General features: G+C 51.5%; 1 protein-coding gene across 1 annotated transcript; it reads right to left on the reverse strand.

Moving 5' to 3' along the window:
• On the reverse strand, positions 1-23,969 carry KCNJ5 (potassium inwardly rectifying channel subfamily J member 5). Its single transcript, XM_061203082.1, has 3 exons — positions 23,718-23,969; positions 4,071-5,019; positions 1-908 (listed from the first exon to the last, which is right to left on the reverse strand). The coding sequence occupies exons 2-3, from the start codon at positions 5,005-5,007 to the stop codon at positions 586-588; spliced, it is 1,260 nt and encodes a 419-aa protein (XP_061059065.1). The 5' UTR covers positions 5,008-5,019; positions 23,718-23,969; the 3' UTR covers positions 1-585.
• Positions 23,970-27,733: the final 3,764 nt, after the last annotated feature.

Here is a 27,733-nt window from a genome sequence, read left to right on the forward strand (position 1 = left end):
TGCAGGGATTGTCCAGCAAGGGCCTTGCACTCTGTAGCACACTAAGTGGTCACTGGTCACAGATTTGCAAGGAACTGCTGCCAGACTTGGATCAACCTTAACCCCGAAGTCTGTGAGCTCCCCCGAGGACGGGGGTTTGAGCTTCTGGGCAGGCAGAATCTCCCCGCCCTGAATCCACAACAAGCCCCAGGGTGATCAGAATGAGGGGAAGGGGGCGACAGCCCTCTCTAGGTGTCACCCCTGGAGGGCTGCTGCCAGTGGGTGTGTGAAACCCAAAGAAAAAAGTGATCCGGGCCAGTTGGCAGAGAGAAGGGTGTGAGGACAGAGGCCACCTGTGTGTTTCATTGTGGGACAACCTCTCCTGGCCTGGCCCTTAGCCAGTGTGACAGAGGCCAGGGGAGAAGAAGCAGCCCTGCCATGGGGGCCCAGGCAAGAGCCGGCAGGTGCCAGGACTGGGTTACTGCTCCTCCCCACAGAGCCTGACGGCTCCTGGCTGACCCCCAGCACACTCAGCTGACCCCCAGCCCTGCAGCATCTGTGCTCATGAGAAGCCAGTGAGGGGAGGTCGCGGGGAGAGTACCGTCCTCACACCGAGCCCCTGGTCTCCCAGGACCCACTGGGACCCTCAGGCTCTTCCTCTCCATCCTGCTCAGCCTCTGCGTCCAGCTCTGCTCCAGCACAGCCTCCCGGCAGTGGGGAACTGGGGAGGTACTGCAGGAGCCGGCCTTCCCGCTTCACTTCTGCCAGCTCCTTGGCACAGCAGCTGGGCGTGTTGGTTTCATAGGTGTCGTGGAAGGTGTTGTAGTCCACCTCATAGAAGCCCTTTTCCAAGGTGAGGACTGGAGTGAATCGGTGCCCCCAGAGCACCTCCGTATCCATGTAGGAGCTCCGTGCTTGGCAAGTCATGCCTGGGTGAACAGAAGGCACATGTGTTAGGAGTGGCCACAGCTATCCATCCATCATCCACCCATCTATCCATCCATCATCCACCCATCTATCCATCCATCTATTCACCTATCCATCCAATCACCCACCAATCAGTCATCCATCCATCCATCCATCCATCCATCCACCCTATCATCCATCCCTCCATCCATCCAATCATTCATCAAGCGCTTGTTGAATGTCTGCTTTGTGCTAAGCACGATGCAGATAGAAAGCTGAATAGGACACGGTCCTTGCCCTGAAGGAGCTCAAGGAGTGATGGAGGCAGAAAATTAGAAATTAACAATGCAAGGTTTTGGAGTTGGTTCCTAGAGACTGGAGTGGATAATTCAGAAATGGATGTGGTTCCTGAAAATGCATTAAGTTCTAAAAGAGTGAGACAAGAAAAGAGGCAGGAAAAGGGTTTGAACAAAGATAAATTCAGCATGGCTGAACCCAGAGAAACTGACAGGCACTTAGAACACCCAGGGGTTGTTTTGGGTGGATACACACGGGCAGAAGCCTACATGTGCGTACACACACACACACACACTCAAAGCATGGCTCCTTGATTGGAGCATGCTCCAATGTCTCCATTCCCTGTCCGCTCAGCCCTGGCATGCCTGTGTTATTTTTAGGTGCTGCTTTCTCTCCAGAGAGGGCAGCTTTGTTTATGGATGAGGACGCCTTTGAGCTCAGGGCCATGGGGAAGCAGCTTTCTGATATTTAATCTTTCAGCCAAGGAAGGTCCTAGCTTGTGCTTTTCAGGGACTGCTCCAGCCCCCCAATTTGGACGTTCTCTGGCAGGGGTCTCATACACACCAGACCCAGGGCAGAGGCTGCTCCCCACTCGGTGCTCGGTGCTGGGCAACTCCAGTGTACCCCACATGCTGCGGCTCGCAGCCTGCTGTCTGCTCTCAGGGTGCTGCCTGCACCAGGCCTCTCCCCTCGGTCCTTGGACAAGCCCCCCAGCTCAGCAGAGGTGCAGAAGCCCAAGCTGGGCACTGACCAGCCTAGGCACAGGCCAGGTGTCTGCAGGCTCGGGGGCCTCAGGAAAAACAGCAGGACAGGACCTCCACGGAAGCTTTGGGCCAACCCTCTTGGGGTCTTCCTGTCCTTCTTCTGTCCCACCGCTTGGGAGGGGGCTGTCCCATGGCTGGAAACCTACCTGTGTGTCTGGCAGCCATGTTCCAATGCACTTGGAAAGGACAGAAACCCCTCTGGGTGGCAGGCACTGCGCTTCACATATGCTACTCCATTTCATCATTTAACCCCGAGTGAGCCTGTGAAGTTTATTATCCTCGTCTTGCTGACAAGTTGAGCAATCTGCCCAAACTCACACAGGCAGGCTGCACAGAGCCGTGCTGGTCAAACCAGCACGTGAGCTCACAGCCCGTATTTGGCTCCATAGGTGTGGCAAGCAAGCTCTTAGCGATGCTGAGATCAGAGCCAGTGTGGGTGGGTGGTCTCCTTCTCGTCTCCCTGCAGACCCAGGGTTACCCAGGTCATGCGGGCAGAGGAGGTCAATCAGATGGGGCAGGCCAACCTCAGGACCTGACTTTGAGGCATCGTGAGGGAGAGGCCAGCGGGTGGCAGTGAGGGCGGGGGTGGGGCAGAGGGGCCGTGCTTAGGCACCGCTTTCCTGTTTGTCCCTGCGTCTCTGACCTGACCCCTCCTTTGTGGGCTCCAAGTGGAGCTGTTTTCCCAGAACCTCAGCCCACGTTCTGATCCGAGCCCGGCACCAAGGTCAGGGTGACCCGCAAGCCCCTGGCACTGTGGGAGGAGGCTCCCTGCATCCCAACTGTCCTGGCCCCAAGGGCTCTCTTGGCTGCCACCATATGCCGCCTGGCCAGGCTCGGCCCCCGGCAGATGGCCGAGCAGCTCCCTCCGCCCAGGTCTCTGGGGCCTGTTCGCACCCCAGCCGTTTCCACTGGCTCCGATCAGGAGGGTCTGTGGCTGCCCGGTCCGAGTCTCGCACCCAGCACCCAGCTTCTCAGGAGGCCAGGAAGGCTTGTTTGGCCACCTTTGTGCCAGGCCCCCAACGTTTTGGGGGAGAATGTGGTGTGGCAGACAAGCTGTAGCCACAGACCTGAGCATGAACCCTTCCTGTCTGCACAAAGCTGCTACTACATCTTTAACAGGAGCTTAAAGCCAGCCCTCCAGTGTTGTTGCCAGATTAGAAAAATATGTATATTCCGAGCCCGGGTGAGATTTCTGCAAGTCATCCTTAGGGTCAGACCTGTGGCTCAGATTCCTTCGTGAGTGAAGAGAAGCGAAGCAGGAGAAGGGGAGGAAGCAGAGGTGGGTGCAAGGTTAGCGGGGGCTCCTCGGCCCAGGAAATACAGCGGGGACACGGGGTCCCCCAGGCCTTGGGCTCCCCGAGCCCCGCACAGAGCTCAGTCTTGGGAAGCGCTCGGCTGCCCTTGAGTCCGTCGCTGGGCAAGGAGGGGCTGGCCGGGCACGTGTGGGTGTGATGCACGGTTTTTTGCACACCTCGTGTTCATGGAGCCCTTTCCACAGGGAAGATGAGGGGCAGCCAGCTCCACAGGGGCCCACAGGGGCCCATAGGTGTCTCTCCCAAAAGAGGATTCTGTGACTTTGGGAACCTTGGGTTTGGGAAATGCCCCACCCTGTCCTCTCCTCAGGAGGTGATTCACACGTAAAAAGGCAATGCCAAGTCCTACCGTAAGAAGCCGGTTCACCTTTGTTTAACCCGGAGTTTCCCAAAGTTATTTGCTCACAGAAGTCTCTTTGGGTGACACCTGCTCCATGATGGCAGTTAGGTGTAGCCTGTTGGAAACCAGTGCTGGCTTTGGGTCACCTGGCTTTGACCTGCATCCTGGCTCCATGACTTAGGAGCCCTTGCTCCTGGGCAAATAATTTGCCTCTGTCTCTGTTTCCATATCTGCAACTGAAGGAAAACTACCTCACTCGACGGGCTACTGCAAGTTTAGAGTCTAGAATGGGCCCAGACGTTGGGCGGGTTCTGTACACCTGAGCTGCTCTCATTCCTCCATCTTGAGGAACGGTACCCCCCAGATCACCATGCAGGGGTCGGGCCGGTTGAGCTGCCGTCTGGAGACTCCACCTTCTGGAGTCCTGGCAGTGGCCTGAGGGGAGGGGCCGAGGAGGAGAAAGCGTCTCACCTGTTGCCTCCACCATCCCTTCCAGGATGACAACGATTTCAAACTCCTCCTGATTCAGCTGGGCCCGCGACATCTCCCAGAAAGGGCTCTTCTCGTTGATCTCGTGAGAGATGATGAGCGGGGACACCAGGAAGAGGCGGTCGTCCCCCGTGTCGAAGCCCACGTTGATGTCGGTCTGGTTCAGCGGGATGAACTCCCCCTCCTTGGTCTGCCGGGACTTGATGAGCTTGGCGCGGATGGAGGCCTCCACGATGTGCGAGTTGCGAAGGTCGCCCACCCGGAACATGAGACAGAGCTTCTCGTCCCGCAGGGAGATGACGGCGTTGCTGGAGAACATGAGGGTCTCGGCCCTCTTCTTGGGCTGGCTGATCTTGACGAACATGCACCCCACCATGAAGGCGTTGACGATGGAGCCGAGGATGGCCTGGACCAGGAGGAGGATGATGCCCTCCGGACACTTCTCCGTGATCACCCGGAAGCCGTACCCGATGGTGGTCTCGGTCTCGATGGAGAACAGGAAGGCAGACACGAAGCCACTGAGGTTTTCGACACAGGGGATCCACTCCCGGTCCCCGATGTGGTCCAGGTCACCCCGGATGTAAGCAATGAGCCACCAGATGAACCCGAAGAAGAGCCAGGTGACGGTGTAGACCATGGTGAAGACGAGCAGGTTGAAGCGCCACTTGAGGTCCACCAGGGTGGTGAAGAGGTCGCTCAGGTAGCGGTAGGTCTCCTGGACGTTGCCGTGGTGGACGTTGCACTTGCCGCTCTTCTCCATGTAGCGCTGCCGGGGCTTCTTGCCCTCTGCCAGCAGGCGCGTGCGGTCGGTGGCGATGGGGATATAATCGCGGGCCTGCTTGGGAACCTTCTTAGGGTCCCTGGGAGTGACCCCAATCTCCATATCCTGGTTCATGGCATTCCTAGAATCGCCAGCCATAGCTGGGGTATGCTGAATTAAAGAAGACATAATCAGATGGCCAATAGGCACAAGAAAAGATGCTCAACATCGGCTAATTATTAGAGAAATGCAAATCAAACTATGAGGTACCACCTCACACCAGTCAAAATGGCCATCATTAAAAAGTCTACGAATAACAAATGCTGGAGAGGGTGTGGAGGAAAGGGAACCCTCCTACACTGTTGGTGGGAATGTAAGTTGGTGCAGCCACTATGGAAAACAGTGTGGAGGTTCCTCAAAAAACTAAAAATAGAGATGCCATATGAGCCAGCAATCCCACTCCTGGGCATATATCTGCAGAAAACTCTAATTTGAAAAGATACATGCACCCCTATGTTCATAGCAGCACTATTTACAATAGCCAAGACATGGAAGCAACCTAAATGTCCATCAACAGATGAATGAATAAAGAAGATGTGGTACATATATACAATGGAATATTACTCAGCCATCAAAAAGAATGAAATAATGTCATTTGCAGCAACATGGTTGGACCTAGAGATTATCATACTAAGGGGAGTAAATCAGAAAAAGAAAGACAAATACCATATGGTATCACTTATATGTGGAATCTAAAATACGATACAAATGAACACATCTACCAAACAAAAACAGACTCAAAATATAGAGACTTGTGGTTGCCAACGGGGAGCAGGGGTTGGGGGGAGGGAAGGAATGGGAGTTTGGGGTTAGTAGACGCAAACTGTCATATATAGAATGGATAAACAACAAGACCCTACTGTATAGCACAGGGAACTATATTCAATATCTTGTGATAAACCATAATGGAAAAGAATATGAAAAAGAATATATATATATGTATAACTGAGTCACTTTGATGTACAGAAGAAATTAACACAACATTGTAAATCAACTATACGTCAATAAAAAAGAAAAAAAACTTCATCAGTGAGGTGGACCATTCTGATTCACAGAAACCCTGAACTTCAAGGTCACTCTGCCTTTGTGCCCTCAAAGGCCTCTCCTCTAGTGTACAGTGGACCAATAGATGTGAACCAGCAGCAGCCTGGGAGATGCTCAGGGCAGGGACCATGTTTTCTTATATTATTCACTTATACCCCTGGTGCCTAGTACAGGTTCTAGCATATAATGGAAGCTCAATAGTTGTTTGTTGAATGAATAAACGAACACATTCCAGGTGCAAACTCCACATTTAGTGTTTAAAGGCTTTAAAGAAATCTGGGAACGATTTAAAAAATAGTAATTGCAACACTTTATTAAATGGCTACTGTATTCCATGCCTGATACATGGACAGTCACTTGTTATCTCCACAACAACCCGTGGGAGTGAGAGCTTGTAATCTCCGTTATAGAAACACTGCACTGTTTGCTCAGGCATCAGGCTTATTTCCAACAGTCTCTCTCCCTCCTTTAGAATGTAAGCCCCCCACCCCCTGGCTCAATTTGGGGTCTGTTTTGTTCCCTGATACATCCCAAGTACCCACAGCATAACCTGGCACATACTATGTACTCAAAAATTACTATTGAATAAATGGATGAATACATAAGAAATGAGTCCCAAAGAGGATAAGTGACATGCAGGTGGAAGAGCTGATATTTGGGTTCTCGCTGGTCAGGCCCAAAGTCTATGCTGTTTCCTTTATCCCTCCCTGTCTTCCTTCTTTTTATCTGAGATCTTAGCAGCAGACAGAAAGGAAAAGGCAACATGTGTCTGATTCACCTTGCGGTCACTCCTACTGTCTGAGCCGAAGGTCTGTGGCCGTTTGAACCCTTACGAATATGAAAAATTGCTGTGTAGACCCACCATTAAAAATTCTGATACAGTAATTCCCTGCCCTCTAAGAAATTGAGATGGGCAGCCTGTTAATGCCCCAAGGTTTTCAAAAGGACTATAAAATATTTTTGGAGTATATGCTGCACTTTAAAGAAACACCCAGAATCCTGTAGTACTCAGTCCACCGTTTTTCTGATATTCTGCTCACAGTCATTTAAAATGCGCCCAAGACTCTGATGAAGCTGGGCAGGACCGTGAGACTGCAACAGCAATAGCTTCAATGTCTGCCCAGTCCTGAGCCAGGCACCTCGCTAAGACGCTAATATCGTATGAGCTCATTTAATCCTCACAACAGAGCTCTTACACTAGTACTGTTATCATCACTCCATTTTCAGACAAGGAAAATGAAGCTCAGGTGGTAAGTGGCTGACTTAGGTTTGGGATCTAGGTCTGCCTGGCTCCAGCCCAGGGGGTTCACAGCCCCCAACACCCAATGGCCTGCAGACCTTGAGGTTCCAAGGAGCAGACTGAGACTGGTGAGCTGCTCCTTCCAGAAGGTTCTAGGAGCTTCTGATCCTGGGGATACTATCATTCAGCCCTTCTTCATCTTTATAAGCAAGTTCTTGACTTCACAGTTACGCCCCTTCCCAGGAAACTGTGTCCCTGATAGAACAACCTAGGTGAATGTTCTATAAACCACGAGCCAACCGCCTGATTGGCTGAGTGAGGAAGATCTCACCCATCCCAGAGAGGCAGACCTTTCCTCTGCTGCCTGAGTGGCTGCAGCAATTCCAGGGTAACCTTTAAAATACCATAGTGAGGGGTCATAGGAAGTGCTGTTTGTCTCAGACATCCACTGGCCATTTCCCATTCTGCACAGGCCACCTGCTCCTTGCCCCTCGCGTGGTGGTTGCGACGATAAATGGAACGAGGAGGGCATGCTTGCTGCTGCAAGCAGCACGATTTCGCCCTGCCCCTTGGCCAGGAGACCGCGGACTGAAAGCTCGACCAGAGAGTGCCCAGAAATGGGGAGAAACGTTGCTGATCCTGAGGCTCTGGGTGCTCCTGGGGACCCCAGCTGCTGGAACCCAGACGGGGGTCCGTTAGGAGTGCTGCCCGTGACTTCTCAAGACTCCGACGTTGGGCAGGGCAGGCTCAGCACCGGCAAGAATGAGTCACCGGCCAGGGCGCTTGAAAAGCACATCAGCTGCCCTCAGCTCTTTCAGGAAAGGAGCTTTCTGCTGATTTCCTGCACTGTTTCCTTCTTTACTTTTAAGCATACTTTCATACGTTCTTGCAGGAGAAGGCCTTGTTCTGTGATGGAAACAGAAAAAGGCTTTCTGGGACACCTCAGCCCAGATCTGAAAACGTTTTGTGTCCAGCAGACAGGAAAAGAGGTTGGCTTCTGATTTGATATTGGCACCCGTTCTCCACTTGAGCTCGAATCCTCTGCAGGAGTTATTACTCGTTCATCCCAGGGTGAGATCTGGATTCCAGCTCAGCTTCCAACACACCTGCTCTGTGATCCAAAGTAAAAGTCTTAACTTTCTTTGCTTCAGTCTGATCTGCTATAAACCTCGGATACTATTCTCCACCCCTCCAGTCCTGGCAGTCATTATGGGGACCCAGGGAAAGGATATATGAAAATAAACATAAGTATAAATGTAAATAGTTACAAACTCTCCTTGAATTGAAATTTAATGCAATTTCCCAATAACCCCATTTTAAAGAAGACAGAGGCCGGGAGCATCTAAGTCAAGTATTTAAAGCCCCAGTGTGCAATCTGCAGGGCAGGTATCAGGCAGGGTCCCTTGACTACCTGGGTTCCTTCTAAGAGTAAGCAAGTTGCCCACCCTAGAAATCTTGGTCTCCAGCGCTGTGGCCCAACAAGTCAAAGGGTTTTCATGGACGATGAAGATTCTTTAATCAGATTTTCAAGATCCATTCTATTAATTTATGCATCCATTGAACAAACACTAATTGATGAACTATTAATAGTTCAACTCGTGTGCTAAGAGCTGGTGATAAAGCAGTAAGATGAATGCAGACCCAGGCCTTGTATAGTTTGTATTCTAGCATTGCCTCTTTGAACCCCGGGATCTGTGGAGACAGAGGAAGGGAGAAAGTGTTGGCCTGGCCGTGGCAAGCTGCTTGTGGGCACTGATCTCTGCAGAGCCAGGAAGAGGGCCTGACTTGAGCAAATCCCATTCAATCTCATCAAGCCCAACACTGCTCTTCATCTTTCATTCTCTCCTGCGTCCCTGAATGGAAAGCTGTGCCGAGACACGATGAAAGCTCTTGGGAAAGACAGAGCTTCAAGTCCAGCAAAGTGGTTGAATCTCTTTGATATAAAATCACAAGTGGAGAAAGAATCAAAAGAGGCAAAATCAAAGGCAGTTGTATTTTAGATAATGCATTAGTGAATCTGACATCCATTTAAATGCACCTCTGCATTAAGAATTCCAAAAACACCTCTCACGTCCCCAGTGAAGAAAACTCTGTGTCATGGGGGTGCTTTAGGAAGTCATGGACACAGCAGCTTGATAGAAACTGCACTTGGGGGCCAGCAAGGCTTCCTGAAGACAGCACTGGCCCGGGAATCTTGTCTCAGACTCAGTTCCCCTACTGTGAAATGGGCATAGCAGGTGCCCTTAGCAATTTCTTCCTTTCTCTCTTAGATACACTGGATCAAAGTCTGAGTTCCCTGAGCTTTGGGATTTGGCGTGAGATTGGAGGAAGAGTAATGGAGGGAATATACCCATTTCTCAGACTGAGATACTTGTCTACGTTCTATATGAGTCTATACGGCTGTACTGCTTGTTAAATATGAAAAGACTCCAAACTTGTTGATGAATAAGTTGCTCCAATGCCCTCAAAGACCCTCCAGGTGAACAGGAAGTATAAAAGGTCTTACCAGTAGAGTATGTACTTGGAACAGAGAGGGCACATGAGAGTAGGAAGAATTCTTGTTTTTTTTTTTTTTAAATCTTACCTACATCTTTTTTTTTTTTTTTAAATATTTATTTATTTATTTGGTTGCATCGGGTCTTAGTTACGGCATGCAGGCTCTTTGTTGTGGCGCTCGGGCTTCTCTCTAGTTGCGGTGCGTGGGCTCTAGAGTGCGTGGGCTTAGTTACCCGGCGGCAGGTGGGATCTTAGTTCCCCGACCAGGGATCGAACCCGTGTCCCCTGCATTGGAGGGTGAATTCTTAACCACTAGCCCGCCAGGGAAGTCCTGAGAGTAGGAAGACTTCTGAGAGGCCCCCATGATTCCTGCCCCCATACACTCCCTGTACACCCCCGGACATGGGGATGGGGTTCTCACTCCCGTGCCTGGGTTTTGTGCTGGCCCCGTTGACTTTAAGCGAGGCAGATCGTTTGGGGGTGAGCCAGACCTAGTCAGAGAAGCCCTTAAAAGGACTGGGCTTTTCCTGAAGCAGGATACTGGAGGCACGAGAAGAATTTGACGAGACAGGTGTTTCCTTTGCTGGCTTTCAAGACGGAGGGGCATTGTGGCAAGGAATGTGGGTGACCCTCAGGAGCCAAGAGCAGCCGCTCACTGACAGCCATCAGGGGAACGAGGACCTCAGTCCTACAGCCGCAAAGAACGAGATTCTGCCACTACCACAGGAGCCGGAGGAGGGCCTGAGCGCCAGACGCCGTGCAGCTGCTGACACCTGGGTTTTGGTCTCGTGAGACTCTGAGTGGAGAACGTGACCATGTGGCGTCTGGACTTCTGACCTTCAGAACCGTGAGCCGACCAATGGCGTTTTAAACCAGTACGTCTGTGGTCAGATGTGACGGCAGAAATAAACAACTAAAACACGACAGAAGAGGAAACCAGGTAATGATGAGTTAGGCACCAGATTGCCCAGCTTCCTACTTTACCTTGAGCTGAGGGACTTCTGGGGAAGTGACTTCTCTGTAAGCCTCAGTTACTTTATCTGTAAAATGGGGACAATAATAGTGCCACAAAGAGGGTTGCTGTGACGATGAAACGAAAGGGGTGTGCATGGTGCGTGGCTGATGGGAGCTCTCCTAAGTGGTAGCTCTGTTATCCTCTGTCTAGGGGTGGGGGTGGGAGTTGGGGGGGGGGCAGGAGAGCTTCAAGCATCAAGGACGAGGAAGGAGTACCACCAGGGCCCTGTGCCTGCCGCGCCAGCATCGTGCTGCCATGTGGCTTCATTTCATTCACTCCTGCGAGGAGGGCATCGTCTTCATCTTACAAAGGCGGGAGCTAGGAGAGAGCTTAAATAACGCGCCCAGAGTCACACAGCATCTGCTGGGAGCTAAGACCCAACGCAGTGTCTAGATTCCACAGTGGCTGCACCAGTTTGGCGCCTGCGGCTTGGAGAGGAAGAGGTCTTAGATGGCTCTGGGCTCTGTGGGGTCCTGGTGGGGAACCCCTCCCTCTCTTTCCCCAGAAGCCGTGCCTGAAGAACTTTCTAAGAACCTTCACTTTAGGTTCTTTTCACACCGAGGCAGAGACGGTTCTGGTGCTCAGATCAGGGCGTTTCTCTTGCATGTGACCTGCCTTCTCCACACGGGAGCGTGGGAAGAGGAGGAGGGGAGGCACCAGGGCTGGGGGGACAGGGGACCCCTGAGCGCAGTGGCCTGAGCATGGAATCGGGGTCACCAGCCTGGCTTTCCGTGACCATGACCCCTCTTCTCCCAGCCACCTGTCTCGGGCCAAATACCCCCACTGGGCTTGGAAAGGGCTGCTCCGGCCTCCTTCCTGCCTTCTGGCCCCCGGACGGTTCAGAGGCCCGGGAAGAAGCAGCAGGCACCTGGCCTCAGCCCACAGGCCGCCCACCTGGAGCCTGGTGTAGAAACAGCAGAGAGAGAGGCCAGGGCCCATGGACACGGGAGACCCAGGGGCTGGCCCAGAATGAGTGGGACTGGCCCGGAAACTGATGGCCGAGCAAGCCCCTCTTCAACCAGGAGAAATCGGCCAGCAATTCCAGCCCCCTAGAGCCTGGGCCCAAACCGCACGATGGGCTGGCTCCTCCCAGGGGCCAGCCCTGGTTTCCCAGCTTTCACGGTTACTAACCTTGAAAACAAAACCAGAACTCTTTGTAGTGCATTCTGAGGTTTAATGGCAATGAGTCAGTAGTAATACATCTTTAAAAACCCAGCAGATATTTTGTTTAAAAGCCTCATCATTTTGCAGCTATTTGCAGCTATCAACTTAGGTGGGAGTCTATTCTCTATTTCCTGGATGTTTTATGGTTTCCTTCTTGAACCCAAGCTCAAAAAGTATCTGGGTGACACCACACGTGTGAAAGCCCATTGGAGACCGTGGCACACAAGATTCATTCATTCATTCATTCCTTCATTCAGTGAGTCGGTGACCCCCACTGAACGTCCCCTGCAAACGTGCATGATCGCCCTGGGGGGTGTAGAAGGAGGTGGCGCAGCAGTTCAGCCCTTTCCTGTGCTTTCCATTCACATTCCCAGGGGTCTTGTTAAAATGCAGATTCTGGTGCAGTAGCTCTGGGGTTCCCAGAACCTGCGTTTTCTCAAGGAGCTCCCAGGGACCTCGATGATCTGGTCCTCAGGCACCCATTGTGGGTGCACCCATTGTCGGTGCCCACTGTGACCAGCTGGGGGCTGGACGCCATGCTGAGGCCCAGGTCCCACAGCCCAGAAGCCCGACCCTGGCTACTCTCATGGCAATGGAGACGGAGGACCCCTGCTCTATTTTCTGCCCTCAAGGAGCTCACGGAATGGTGGGGACACACAGGCAGACGGTGCACTAGAGAGTGACAGAGGGACCAAGGCACAGTTCTTGATTCAGCTTGGCCTGAGTGCGTGAGGAAGAGTAAGGAAAGACTTGGTGAAGAGGATGCCCAGCGGGTGGGGTGAGGTGAGGCTTCTTGACATGAGACACGGGAGTGGACCCTCATAAAAGCTCAGGTACTTAACACCCACTACATGCCACCGCTGTGCTGGGTGCTTTTTATGCATTGTCTCATTTAGTGCTCACACATCTTAGCAGCCTCATTTACAAATCACAGAAGCAGAGTGATTTAGTAACGTGCTTAAGCCCACTCAGTTATTAGGAGGCAGGACTAGACATGTTTGACTCCGAACCTCTAAATGCCGCTCTAAAACACCTGGTCCAGGAGGCGGCTGACGACACATTCCTATCTGTGCTTGGAAACCAATTCATGATTTACTGCCGTGCTGCCCGTTCTCCCTGGGCTGCAGAGTAGAGCTGGGGCCATCCCCCCTCTCCTCCATCCACCCTCCTGCTTTTCTCCTGAGCTGAAAGCTCCCCATGCTTACATCTGCTCTTGGACTTTTTCTCAACACAGCAGTATTTGCTCACACAGGTCCCCAGTTGCTCCAAGGAGACAGGGTGTCCACATATCCCAGCCAACACCTGGTGTCTTGGTGTAAATCACCAAGCGCCCCTTTCACTCCCAGAAGCATCTCTGTGTGGATGCTCTGGGCTCTCCCAGGGCAGAGACCACTAGCCGGTGGCCACTGATCTCACTGTGAATGACTCTGGCTGGACTTTGCTTCATGTCAGGTGTGTCTGCCTCTGCCAGGAGTGGAGCCAATACCTGTCCCTCCTGAATGGGATGTGCACGCTGTAGTGACCAGAACCCAGGAGGCTGGTACCCAGCTCTGCCGCCTCCAAAGGCAGATGAGTGAGGTCAGCGAACAGAGCTGCTGCTTCTCTGAACACAGACACACCTCATGTGCGTACTGACCAGACAGTGTGCTTTCTCTTATTTTTATTCAAATATGAGACTTCTCAGACCTTCTTTTCCACATTTTTGATAAAGAAAAAGATTTTAAAAGATATAATTCCTATTCTAGAAAAAGCAATTATACGAACCCATGGTAAATGCAATCAAAACTTGCTCTGGGTCTTGGGGACACTATAGGGAGTGGTGGGGACTGAGGTGAGCAAAGTACACGTGTGGTGCTACAGGGGGCAGCGCTACTCAGCTGCAGCTAATTACTGTCATGCAAGAACGTGGAGCTGGTGCTGCAACATCTTCCACTTTCTTTTTCTAGAAAAGCTAGAAATGAAGACTTTTAAACAGGAAATTTCTGTTTTTCAATGTTGACAACTAATTCAACGATTTCTGAAACACCGAGCGAGCCAAAAAAAAATCTATCTGTGAGTCAGATTCAATCTGTCAGCTGCCAATTTATACTCCTGGGCTCCCGAGGCAGAGAGAGGCTCCTTCCCCACGTGGACATGTTGGCTGGGACTTTGAGTTACGCTGAGCGTGGTGCTAAGGGTTGTGGTCATGCCAATAAATTCTCCTCAGAGCCTCCTGTTTGCACTAATGAGTCTGCCATGTACACCGCCTGTCAATCCTCAGTACAAAGGAAGCCAGGAGGCCAACGTAGGACTCACACGATAGCAAAGAGACAGAGAATGGGCTGCTGCTCGGTGCCCACCATGGTCCTAACCAGCCCCGTCTCCCCGCCCATAGCCTTGTCCCCCCTCCCCAGACCCCTCTGTCGTGCAGAGGGCTGCTGTGGCCCCCTCTTCTCACCGTGCATCCTCTGCCTACCTGCCTTCTCCTCCCAATCACACCCCTTGCAGTTATGCTGCAGGAAGCAGGGTCTCCGGGAAGCATTACGTTCTCCACTTCACTGATGGCAGAAGTGGTTCCCAGTGGGAAGAGATTCTGACTAGAAATGCTTTGAGAAGGTGGAGGGAGCGCCCTCTCCGGGGTGGGGTGGTCGGCTGTGGGACCAGGAGGTGCATCAGGTCAGGAGTTGTCTCTGGCTGGGATGTAATGGAGGCTGAGTATCCATCATTAGGGGATCCTGAGCCAAGAGGGCTGTAGAGCACAGCGGGAGGAGCGGGGTGGACCCCAAGCGCTGGCTTGTGCCCGGGAGGCTCCTCGCTGTCGCAGGCTCACAAGGGCTCAGGACATGTGTGCTCCTTTTAGCCCTGCTCCTGGGCCAATGCCCAAGAAAGGGATTCTGCCGAGGTCTGCTACAGCACACTGAACGTTGGCATCCCTCTCTCTCAGATGCAAAACTGTCCCGTGACAAGGAAAACAGATATCATATGATATAGCTTATATGTGGAATCTAAAAAAATGGTACAAATGAACTTATTTACAAAACAGAAATAGAGTCACAGATGTAGAAAACAAACTTATGGTTACTAAAGGGGAAAGGTGGGGAGAGATAAATTAGGAGATTGGGATTAACATATACACACTGTTATATATAAAATAGATAACCAGTAAGGACCTACTGTAGTAGTACAGGGAACTCTACTCAATATTCTGTAATAACCTATGTGGGAAAAGAATCTAAAAAAAGAATGGATATATGTATACGTACAACTGAATCACTGTGCTGTACACCTGAAACTAACACAACATTGTAAATCAATTATACTTCAATAAAAATTAAATAAAATAGTCCCGTGACTGCATGAGGGGGGCATGTCCCAGGAGAAGGGTGGGGGGCTTTCAGCGGAACGTGGAGCCGGGACCGCGTGGCTGGAGGAACAGGCCTTGCCGGGCGGGACCCTTGGTCACCGCGACGTCTCTGCACGCCACCGTCCTGACTGCTAAGCTGCTGAGGCTGCTGCAGGGGAGCCGCTGTGCAAGGTGTGGGAGGCTCAGGGCATGAGCGTCCTGTGCTGCCTGCGACTGCTCAGAATGACCTTCCCTGGGGAGCTGTCACAGACTGCCCGGTCCCACCTGCTCAGGCCTCCCGGGTCTCCTTCCTGGGGCTGCCTCTGTCCCTCCCAGGGGAGCCCTTGAATCTGGTCCCTCAGCATGGGTGGGACTGTTGAGCAAAGTCAAGGTAGGGGTGTGGCTGCAGGGCCGGGGTCACTCCTAGGTAAGTCACCTGTCCCTAGGTTTGCCTCAGACATGCCCTGACCAGAGCCAGCTCTTTAGGGAGCATCTATCCCATGTGTGCTGCTTCCCCCATGCCCTTTGCACTCATTTTGTTTTTGTTTTAAATATGTGTTCAGTTTACTTCCTGCAGTGGGTTATGCTGACTTATTTTATTTAAATAGCCCTGGAAGTGAAATGTGTGTATGTGTGTGTGTGTGGTTTTTTTTCTCTGAACCAGATGTATATTAACCTTATGTGTATTCACTCACCTAATCAGCTCCGCAACACTGTGGAGAAAGCGCAATGCGTCCATTATACAGATAAGGAGACTGAGACTCAGGGAAGGTCACGTGGCTGGGAAGCCTCAGGACCCACTTGAACTGACACTAGGCTGACCACAGGGTCCACGCTCTCCCACTCTCCCACTCGACGTCCATCCAAGTCCGGAGCACTAGACAGAGTGCAATCTTGATCCTGAATTATAATCCCAACTTTCCTGGCCACATACCTTGCCCTGAACTACACATCATTCCATAGATCCCTACCCTGGGTCTCTTTCCTGTATAAGAAATGGAAATATCCACAGGAATCGTAGTGTCAATGAAACACCTGCTATTTTATCAGGAAAATTTTACTCCACCAAATACCAGTATAAGGCATTCGGCCCCCTAATCCGAATTGTTACTGGATAAGGGCAGGTATGAGGTATGAAATAATAGCAGTATTATTACTATATGGAATTATTATGGAATAATAATGGTAATTGCCATCTCCATGGGGCCCATTCATAACTCTTGGACTGGCTCATGAGAATCCTATGATTTTAGTCCCACTTTGTAGTTGGCTAGCTGTCCAAGGACACACACATGCTGGTTAAATCACTCCCACGACGATGACACTTGACATGGAAACACAGACTATGAGGTTTTGGGTAATAAAAATGCCGGAAGATTTAACAACAGGTCTAGCAGGTGGCCTTGACCCCTGGCCGCACAGAGAAGGGGCTGGTCAGTGCCAAAAGGGTGAACCTGGGCCCTCAGAACCTCGGGCAGCCCAGACCAGGCCACTCATTCAGACTGCATCCTCGGACGGGTCTCCACCACGATTCCAAGGAAGGAATAAAAGCTTCTGCGTTATTTTTTGGTATCTGGAGAGGAACATGAACCTTATTTGAAGTGCTGTGGACTAATCCTATGCTTACTTTGTCATTAAAGACAGAAAAACATGGGGAGTTTGCGATACAGATAAAAAGCAAAGAGAGAAGGATTAAATGGTGTTTCACTGAAGGGTTTTTAAAGGAAGACAGAGTTCTCGTCTGAAAGGAGAGCAGACAGATCTGGCATTTGCTTGTGGAGTTCAATTCTTTGGAGGAAACACAGACAAAAAGATCATTTTGATGGTATTTAAAAGATCTAGTTGAGTATATCTGAGTGAGTCCAAATATGTTCACTAATTTTTTAAAAATAAATTTATTTATTTATTTTTGGCTGCTTTGGGTCTTCATTGCTGCATGCGGGGTTTTTCTAGTTGTGGCTAGCAGGGGCTACTCTTCGTTGCGGTGCGCGGGCTTCTCATTGCGGTGGCTTCTCTTGTTGCGGAGCTCGGGCTCTAGGTGTGTGGGCTTCAGTAGTTGTGTCCCGCAGGCTCAGTAGTTGTGGCTTGCGGGCTCTAGAGCACAGGCTCAGTAGTTGTGGCGCACGGGCTTAGTTGCTCCGCGGCATGTGGGATCTTCCTGGACCAGGGCTCGAACCCGTATCCCCTGCATTGGCAGGCAGATTCTTATCCACTGCGCCACCAGGGAAGTCCCTATTCACTACTTTTTTTTTTTTTTTTTTTTTAAATTAATTAATTAATTAATTTTTGGCTGTGTTGGGTCTTCGTTTCTGTGCAAGGGCTTTCTCTAGTTGCGGCAAGTGGGGGCCACTCTTCATCGCGGTGCGTGGGCCTCTCACCATCGCGGACTCTCTTGTTGCGGAGCACAGGCTCCAGACGCGCAGGCTCAGCAATTGTGGCTCACGGGCCTAGTCGCTCCGCGGCATGCGGGATCTTCCCAGACCAGGGCTCGAACCCACGTCCCCTGCATTAGCAGGCAGATTCTCAACCATTGTGCCACCAGGGAAGCCCTTCACTACTTTTTAAAAGGGCAAAAATCAGGCTTAATTTGAGGTATGGACTATGGATTTGAAAGGCTTAATCACATGTACCTGTCAAGCAATTTAACGTTTTGTAAGTACCTCATTGTTGGGCAATGCATCTATGGAACTGCAGTTGTGACTCAACTTCCCAACTCAAGTTCCCAACTCGTTTGGCTCCCATTTGCTTAAGATGGAACATTTGTTGCCCTCCTTGGCAGGTGCTGCGGGCCCTCATGGGTCCTTACGTCTATTCGTCTTAATACTCAGCCATGGTTTACTGGTCGCAATCCAGATTCACCCTCCCAACTCCCTGCAGGGGATGCATGAAAAATCACGAATAAAAGGGCATGAAAATCAAATTAATTCATTTTACATTTTCCCCCCATTCGTGTCTGTCCAGCCAGTACTTTTCCCTTTGAAGCCGGCTAGCTCTCTGAAAGTGAGCAGAATCGTTGTAATACATTCTCTTCACTGTAACCCTCCACTGTGAGTATGTATCCTGCATTAAATAATAAAGCAGATTAATAATTAAATCAAAATGAAAAACCACTTGTTTCCTCTCAACAGTCCCAGGGACAGATTTCCTGGGCTGGTACCAATTTATCAACGACGATCAGAGAATATGAGATACAGTAGCGCAGAGAGATGGTAGCAAGAAAGCAAGATCATGTGAATACAAACAGACTTACATACAAGTGAAAAGATGGCATGGTGACAAGAAGGTAAGAGAACCAGTGGGAAAGGACCAGAGACTCAGGGCGTGACAGTAATAATATTATCCCAGATTGTATTTTAAATGATTTATATGTCTTGACTCATTTAATCATTTCAGAAAAGATGTGACATAGGTACTGTTTTCCCCGTTTATAGATGAAGAAAGAGAGTGAGTAAACTGCCCTAAAGCTAGTGTCATGGGTCTGGACTTGAACCCAGGCTGACTGGCCCTAGCATCACACGCTACATCTACGGAAAAGAAGGAAAAGGGAGCCTCCACGTGATGCAGTAAAGAGGAAGAAGACGAACATCACGGGAGGCTGAGTGACCAGGAGAAGCAGTGAGAATAAGAGAAACAGGAAGCAAAGAGAACTGAGTAAAGGACTGAGCATGAAAGACTCTTAAGGCAGCACAAGATGAAAAGAAATGACACAGTGATGAGAAGTGAGTGAGGGCATCAGAACGTGAGTTGGGAGAAAGAAAAGAAAGAACAGAGAAGAGAATCAGTCAAGGGGAAATAAGCCTATCTTACTTGCCCTTTGCTATGCCATTATACCCATTTTACAGAAAGTAAAATGAAGGTCTGAGGAACTAAGTGATTCGCCCAAGGTCACACAGTTCCTGGCAGATCAAAAGAAACCGTGTTAAGTACAAAATGCCAATGAAAGAAACCAAAGAACATCTAAAAAATGGAGACACATACTCTGTTCATGAATGGGAAGGCTCAACACAGAAAAGATGTCAGCTCTCCCCAGGCTGATGTATAGATTTAATGCCATTCTTATCAACCTCCCACAAGATTTTTTTGTAGATACAGGGAAGATTATTCTGAAATTTATATGGAAAGGCAAAGGAACTAGACTAGGGAAAACAATTTTGGAAAAGAGTAAGACGGAAGAAGCCAGTTTACTCAGTTTCACAACTTACTATACAGGCAGAGTGATCAAGACCATGTGGTTTTTCAAGCCCCTTGGAAAGCCTTCTGTGGTCCAGTGGGACCTCCTTGGCCCCTGCATCTCTCTGGCGATGCTCCCCGACCCCCGATGCTGTGGCACGGCTGCCTTCCCCCTAGTCAGTCCTGGGAGAGGCTCCAGGCAGGACAGACAGGGTGTGTAAATGACCCAACCTGTATCACAAGTTCCTACACAAGGTCTGGCCTGTGGTAGGAGCTCCATACACATTTTTGAAGGAATATGCGAGCGACTTTTTAAGTTCATCCAATAAAGGGCACTTTCCAAAGTGACTGAGGCAACCTGACTCGGGACTGTGTTCCCTGATGTCCAGTGGGGTCGTCTGCGATAGCCCAGGAGCGCTGGCTGTCATAGCCTTGCTTGTGAGGTGCCTTGGACCTGGGCCCCCGTGGACCTGTTACCCCAGCTGGACAGCAGCTTCCTGGGGCAGGGGTGGCCCCTCATCCCTGCTGCTCTTGTGACCCCCCAGCCAGGCTCTGGGGATCAAGTTCTCAACAGCCCAATCTTGGGGGAGGGGGGAGCAGACTCCAAGTGCAAGACGTGGGGCACAGGTTCAGCCCTGGATGACACGTTTCCACTCTTGCCTTTTCCCTTCTTTTCCTTTATGAGCAGCAAGAAATAACACAGGATGATGGCACGAGGGCCTACCTGACTTTAAATGCTGGGAGCCTGAAATGTAAGAGAGGACATAGTGGCAGGTGGCACACACGGCCCCAAACAACCAAGTGTCAGGAGATGAGAGTGAGAACCTAAAAGCTTGTCCTTTTCACCATCGATCTCTGATCCCCCCCTTCACTTCCCTTTTCAGTGTCCCCACCAGCTTCTCTGGCCACCATATGGGTTGACCCTTGGTGACCAGGAAGTGCCGTTGCCACCTGCCAAACTGGTCAGATATCCCTGACCTCTGCGCCTCGGCCTGCTCTGGTCTGGAATGATGATGGAACTTAACATGGATGCACAAGCCAGGATCTCCAGGGTCATGTGTTAAAGGTTTGGCTCTGACATTTAGCTCAACAGGGCCGTTGGCCAGTGTAGCTGCCGTCCTGGGCTCTGGGGACTAGAATAGCTCACTTATCAGAATGTCAAGGTAGGAGGCGCTAGATAAGCTGGGCTGCACTGGCAGAGGCCACCCCTCGGTCCCTCAGCAGCCAGGGCTCCGGAAGGGGAAGCTGTCCCCTCTGGTTTAAAATTATTCCAGAGAAAGCCACTCCACAGGTCTCTTAGAGAAATACATTCAGGTGTTTGTTTTTTTTTTCCAAATGTCTCCCTTCAGTCCTTTGTGTTGGCTCTCCCATCCTTCTTATCTTGTCTTTAGGAAAAACAGAGCAATTCCTCCATGGCTGACAACAGTCTTACAGACAACTGATGATGGGCCCTGGCTCCCAATGGCCCGTCTGTAGCTCAGACACAGTGGAAATTTAATCTAAAAATGGCTCCTTCCAACCACCTAATGGATTCCTGGGCCACACCCTTCTCTCCATCATCCTCCCATCTGCAGCCTAAATATTCAACCAGGATTGCTCAGAAAATGCAAACTTCTGCTAACGTTCTCCTAAGTGGAAAGCATAACTCTCCCTGCCCGAATGATCACGTTCCAAGGTTTTCAAAAATTAATTATTCCTGGCACATGCTCGGAGATCAAATCGATGGTTGCTGAATTGATTTAAAAACAAAAAACAGACATAGACGCAGTTTTCAAGTACGTGAATGCACAGGACGCTGCTGGTGGCTTTGACCGCAGGACGCAACGAGAGCTTGGCCACATTTGGAGCAAACAGGAGGGAGGGGGGCACCCCTGCTGTCACCTCGTGCTGCTGGTCAGCATCCTCACGGGCCACTAGGGCACCTCTAGTGTCTCCTGGATGGGAAACCCGGGAGGGTGCCGGCAGAGAGCCCCAGGGGGATCTTGCTACGCAGCCTGTGGGGTGGGAAGAATGCTGGTGACAGGGCCACACTGATTCTGCTGGACCCACAGATAGAGGGAAGAGCTCTGCCCGGCTCAGGATGTGCCCGAAGACTCCGGGGAACCCAAGTCGGGGAGTCCCACTGGGATCTGACCCTGGGCAGTGCGGGCCCTTCTCTCCCCTCCCGTTTCACCCTCGCCTCTGCCTCCTGTCGCGCTGCTTGCTGCACGGAGTTCACCCATCTCTGCTTACTGTCGGCGGGCTACTTAAATAAGGAAGGCTGCGGGAGAGTCTGTGTCTGAGTGATGCCCTTCCTGTTGGAGAGCTAGACAGGGAATCTAGAATATGGTTTGGGGAAACTGGGAGCCCCGTGCTTTCGTGGAAAGCACAGACCGTTTCTCTATGGGATGTTTCCTCTTTCAGCGATGGCCCTGGTGCTGTTCTAATAATTGATGCTGTTGTAACAATTTATTATCAATCTTGTGGTGAATGAACGGAGCCTGAGAAGTAGTAAACACTCGATAAATGCCCCAAAATATTCCTTCCAAGGTAAAAGAATGCTTGTCTTTTTCTAGCCTTAGGTTCCAAATCTCTACTCTGTGAACTTAGTTTCAGATTGTGTGGGTACAGGATGGTGTAGGGGGGCGGGATGAGGTGAGGTCAGGGGAGGCTGGGAGGAATAGTGGGAAAAGCACTGGATGGGAAAAGAAAAACACAACCTCATTACATACGTAAAATGCCTTAGGTCACACAGGAAGCGTTCATAAGTGACGATTCCCTGATATCAGTGCCAAAGAGCACCCCTGCCCTGCACCCCAGCACTTCCTCTGAGGGCCCTGCCTTCCTCTACTTGGAGTGAGGGCATCTCAGGCAGGATCAATAGCTGAAAATCACAGCCGACCAGCCTTCTCATGTGGGAGCCCAGCCAAGGGCCCTTCTCTCTAACGCCCACACCAATGGCTCTGCTAGATTCTCCCACTAGATTTTAGGAAGCCCGAGGGCCTCTGTCAGCCAGCTGATGGGATTTACACCTGGGTTTTAAGGAAAGGTATAGATATGGGAAGGCCAGAACACCTTTCAGGCTTGCTGTTTGACAGTGGAAACAATCTGGATTTGAAGCCAGAGGACAAGCATTTAGAAGTTAATGGCTGCTTACTAGCGCTCAGAGCTCTCCAAGCTTCAGCCTCATCTATAACGTGGGTGGGATGAGCTCCACGTCACAGGACTGGAGTCCAGATTACCGCACATGAGCGTGTCCAGCTCAGTATTTGGTTCATAAATATTAGCTTCTTTTCACTGCCTCCCTCCCACATGGAGAAGTACTTTGGGAAGCAGAAAGCCGTACGATGCATAGCTTAGTGATGAAAAAGAGGTACGGTTTGGAGTCAGGCCCAGGTGAGAATCTCACTTGAAGGCTGTGGACCTCCAGCAAGTTACGTAGCCTCGCTCAGCTGCACTTTCTCCCCTGTAGAACGAGGTTGGTGATATCTGCTCCATTGAAAGGCTCAGAAGACAGCAAAGTGCTGGGCATGGTTTGACCCAAAACAACCACTCATGTGCCTGTGGGTCTGCTGGTGTTTGAAAGCACTCTCAGAGCAGGTGCTGAGCTGGCCTTGTCCGACCCGATGCTTGGCACAAACCCTGGAGCTTCGGGGCCAGAGCTGGTTCAAGGAGCCGGCAGCGCACAGGCTGCCCCGCAGTCCAGGGAGGAGGAGAGACCTGGTTGAGGGGAGGCACCACAGCTCTCCAGGGAGATACGTGGGTTTGGGGAGCACAGGAATAACGGTGCCATTCCCTAGTCCCTAACCCTGCCCTTGGAGATTTGCCCCCCGGCCTTTCCGAACAGTTTGAAAGATGTTTAAAAAGAGATACGGAGGCACGCAGGAGGTGACCGGGGTGGCAGGAGGGCAGAATCGGCAAGGCCATGTTGCCAATTTGGCCAGACTTAAAAGGAAGCAAGACTAAGCTGAGGATTTAAGGCTAAAAGGGCTGGCCGCCCACCCCGGCTCTCCATGCCCACACTTGAAGGCAGAGCGGCTGCCCAGGGGAAAGATTCCCCCTCCCCACTGCCCCGGCCTCGCCCACCCTGATGCGGGTTTTGGTGCCACAGGATCCCAGCTCTAGAACAGAAGAGCCACATTCACAGCCCTCTGAAGCCTAAGCTCCCAGCCCAGGGCAGCGCGCCGGCTTCGGGGAGCTCAGATTTCCTGGCTGAACTTTGGACCCATCCTAAGCCCTTCCCTGTCCCCAGGGCTCCCAAACTGGCAGGTGCCGGGGAAAAGCCAGCTGCTCGGGCAGTGGGCACCCTGAGAGCACCCGTCCTGCCTTCCAGAACCGGTGAGCTGGGGAGAAGCGGAGGAGGAAAGAAGACAACTTACTTGTTGAGATGGGAGCTTCCACGCCACACTGATGCTAACTTCTGGGGTGCCCCTCCGAGGCGGTGCAGGAGCTTTCAGGGCCCGGGAGGGGATGCTCCAGCCCCAGCCATCAGGGCAGCCTCGGACTCTGCCGGGAGCCTCTCCCTGCGTGGGGTCCAGTGGGCAGAGGCTTCTAAGCCATTCTTTCCCTTCAGACAGACATTCTGTCCCTTCCCTCGCCAGCCCCTCCGGTCCCAGCCACTAGTCACTCCCTTTCTCCAGCGACAGTGGCAGGAGGCGCGCGCTCTCTCTCTCTCCCTCCCTCCCTCCCTCCCTCCGTCCCATCCTCCCTCCCTCCCCTCCGCCCTCTTCTCTCCCCTGGTTCTCCTCCCCTTCTGCCCCCAGTACAATGAATCTCCGTGTACTAATGTGTAATAACCGAGGTAAAGGACCACGGGCGAAGCGGTGGGGAGGGGGCCGGGGCCGGGCGGGGGTTCATTGCGACGTGATGGGGGCGCCGTCAGTTCTGAATGAATCCGAGGGGGAAGGCGGAGAGACACCCCGCGGGAGGGGGCCGGCGGCTCTGCGCTCCCTTCCCCGCGGGCCCCGCCCCCTCCGTCCCCCTCCGTCCCTCCCCCAGGTTCCCGCCACCTCCCTGCCGCATCTGCTGCTGGTGCCGGGGCTGCTTCTGGTCGTGCAGGTGCCAAGGACAGAGATCCGTGCGCGCGCGCCTGTGCGGGTGTGTGAGCGTGTGCACGCGTGTTTAGGGGGTGCGGTGCAGCCGACCGAAAGAAGGAAGAAACTAGGCGAGCAGAAATCTTGGATCAGAGCCTTGCTCATTCACTCCGCCGTGCGTTGATGGGGCGGTTGGCGAAATTTAGTTGCGCTTCTTAGATGGAACCCAGCAGGTGAGAGGCTTTCCTTGGGAAGTTGGAGGGGCCACAGGCTTGGCGCTGCATCCCCAGCCCCACGGACCTTGCTCCCATGGGTGGAGTGAGGGTCTGGGGTGCCCTGACTCACGGGCTGGAGATGGGGCAGGTCCAGAGACAGGAAACAGGCCTGCGGCTCCCAGGCTCTGTGCTCACCCCTGGCCGTCCTCTCCAGAGGCATGTGGCCTGTGGCCGCGCAGGAAGAGCAGGAAGTGTCCCCTCTGCCCCAGGAGAAGCCCCGAGCAATCCAGACGCAGAGCCATCGCCTAGCAGCCGCCTCCCTTTCCTCCCTTTTTGAGCTCCTCCCTGCCTGGGGTAAGATGAGTGCCTACGTTCATTCTGTAACTCCTGTGAGTTGTAGGAAAGCCAGCTGCTAACGTCACATCCCCTCCAAAGGGAGGGCTGCTGTCTGGGCAGGGCCTGCAAGCTTCTCCGAGGACTGGCCCATCAGGGGGGCCCTTCCTGGCCTGTCTCTGCCTGTTGCCCAGCCTTTGGGGATCCACAACCCTGCCCTAATCCCCGAGCCTGTCTCCCCTCAGGGGCAGGCACACCAGATCAGGCGTGTGAAACCAGTGTCTGCCGGGGCAGGGACCCTGGCTGTCATGTTCTCTGCTGTGCCCTCAGCACCTAGCACAGGTGCTCAGTGAATATTTATCAAGTGAACATTGTCAAAAACAAGAAAACCGGTTTATTAATTACAAGGAGATGACAAATGCTTGTCACTGGGGCTAAGATGCACCAAACCTGTCCTCTTCTCCATGCACAGTAACGTGGCAGCAACCGAGCAGCTTAGTCTCACGGTGGCAACCTGGGGGCTCCTCTTGCCGTGGACCAGTGTGTACACAGCCCACCGTCCAGGCACCGTCCCCAGGGATACAGCTCAGAGCAGCCGGGGTTGGTCTCCTGGATGCCCCTCCCCTCTCTCTCTGCAGAGGGTCTTTATGCAGTGAGGCTGCAATGGTTCTGACTAACCAGGAAATCTCTCGGTCCCCTTAGGGGATGTAGTCTGTCTTCCTGCTCATCCATCACAGGCTGATCTTAGGGTTTATCACTCTGAGAAGAAAATTCCCGAGTCCTACATTTCCTAGTTCGCAGAGAGGCCTTGGCGGTGTAGGTCTGTGGACCACATGACACATGCTGTAAGCATCTACTGAGCCCAGGAGGTGCTCTGTCTTGGGGTGGCAGCTGCCTTTGGGTTCAGTATAAAGACCATGGCATTTCTTCTGCCCTGATGGAGGGAGCCTGGCTGATTTTGAAGCAAAATGTAGGGTAAGAAAATGTTATTCTGTAACTATTCTCACAGTGATGGGCCTTGGACCAGGAGGCAGAGAACCTGGGTCCAGTTCCCCGCCTAGACCTGAAAAATGAGAAATAGGATTCTATTCTTGGCTGGTTTTTGCAAATTTCGGTGAGCCTTGACTTTTTCATGTCCAAATCCCTCAAAGATCACAGGTGACATTTGAGCATGGGGGACACAATTGAAGAACTACTCAGGGGGCTTGGAAGGTATAAGTGCATCTTCCATTGTCTGAAAATTGATGAAGCTGGGGCTCGAAAGCAACGGAGAATTCAGGTGTGTCATCACCAGTAATTAGCACGCAGAACCCCTGACTCTGTGCGCCCTCCCCTGCTTCTTACCTTCCTTCATCGAGCAAGAGATGAATTCACAATTAAAGTTTTCTCTTCAGAATATGACACACAGGAAATTATTTTTTCTCCTATTTATAGAAATTCCATTTGCATTTATGAGGCTGGTAATGAGCCAGATAAAATATTAATTAAAAGAGTTTGTTGAGTTAGACTCTGAAGTCCTAACTAAAACTCTTCTAAGACAAATATTTTAAGTATTTTTTTTCATGTCAGGAGAATTCTTCATACATTGGTTGTGTGTGTTAATCACCTCGTCTGTAAACAGTAGATATGTCTCAGTCAGTGGTACTTCTCTTTCTCATGGTTTCTTTATGCTAAAACCGCTCCCCACATGTATATACATTTTGTATATATTGAATGTGTATATTGAATAGTGACTATTGACCACATATAAGTTAAGGTCTGCTATGTTTGTGACACTCTGATGGGCACTAAAAAGTGTAATGGTGGGCTTTGATCTCAAACGCCTAACAGTCTAATTGGGAGGGTCAGCCTATGTGCAAGAAAAGTTAGCAGACAAATTAACAACTTGGGATTTTAATTCCCAGGTGCTAATTGATGGGATGGTGGTGCAGAGTTGATAATAATGCTAACACAGCTTGGAGAGGGAGCCGAGGGCTGACATCTGACTGCAGAGAGAAGTGGGGCATGAGGAAGACTAGGGCTGGAATATGAGTGGGCTTGTATGAAAAAGCCTTGGGGAGGCAAGCCCTCAGGGACCCGCAGTGAGGGAGGGGTTGCTGCTGGGACAAAGGGGAGGTCAAGGGTAAGAAGTGATGACAAGTGGCTGTAACTGACTGAGTGCCTACTATGTGCTGAGCTCTGCTGGGCAGGTGCTTCACAGAAGTCAACGCTTTTAAGCTCCTTAACAATCTCGTGAGGGGGGGTAATGTTATCACCCTTTCTCAGAGAGAAAAACGGAAGCTCAGGCAAGTATCCTCTCATTGGCACAGTTATTAATAGTGGATTTCCAAACCCAGTTTTGTTAGATTACACAATCATATTCCTCACTGCTAGGGGCTGAATGGTGTGTCCCTGCTCCAAATTCAGATGTTGAAACCTTAACCCCCCAGGCCTGCAGACTGTGACTATCTTTAGAGACAGGGCCTTTAGAGAAGTGATTAAGTTAAAATGAGTCTGTTGTAACAGGCCCTAATCCAACTGGGTTGGGGTCTTTTTAAGGAGAGGAAATTGACACACAGGGAGATAGCAGGGAGACACACACGCAGGGTCAAGGCCCTGTGAAGACTCAGGGAGAAGACAGCTGTCTGCAAGCCAGGGAGAGAGGCCTCAGGAGAAACTGATCCTGCCCGCACCTTGATCTTGGACTTCCGGCCTCCAGAACTGTGGGAACTTTCTGTTGTTAAAGCCCCCAGATCTGGGCCATCTTGTTAGAGGGGCTCTAGCAAACCAACGCGCTAACATGATGGATGGAACTCTGCTTCTCAGGACCTTGCA

Source organism: Eubalaena glacialis, chromosome 10 (assembly GCF_028564815.1).
Source record: "Eubalaena glacialis isolate mEubGla1 chromosome 10, mEubGla1.1.hap2.+ XY, whole genome shotgun sequence".
Lineage (NCBI taxonomy): Eukaryota > Metazoa > Chordata > Mammalia > Artiodactyla > Balaenidae > Eubalaena > Eubalaena glacialis.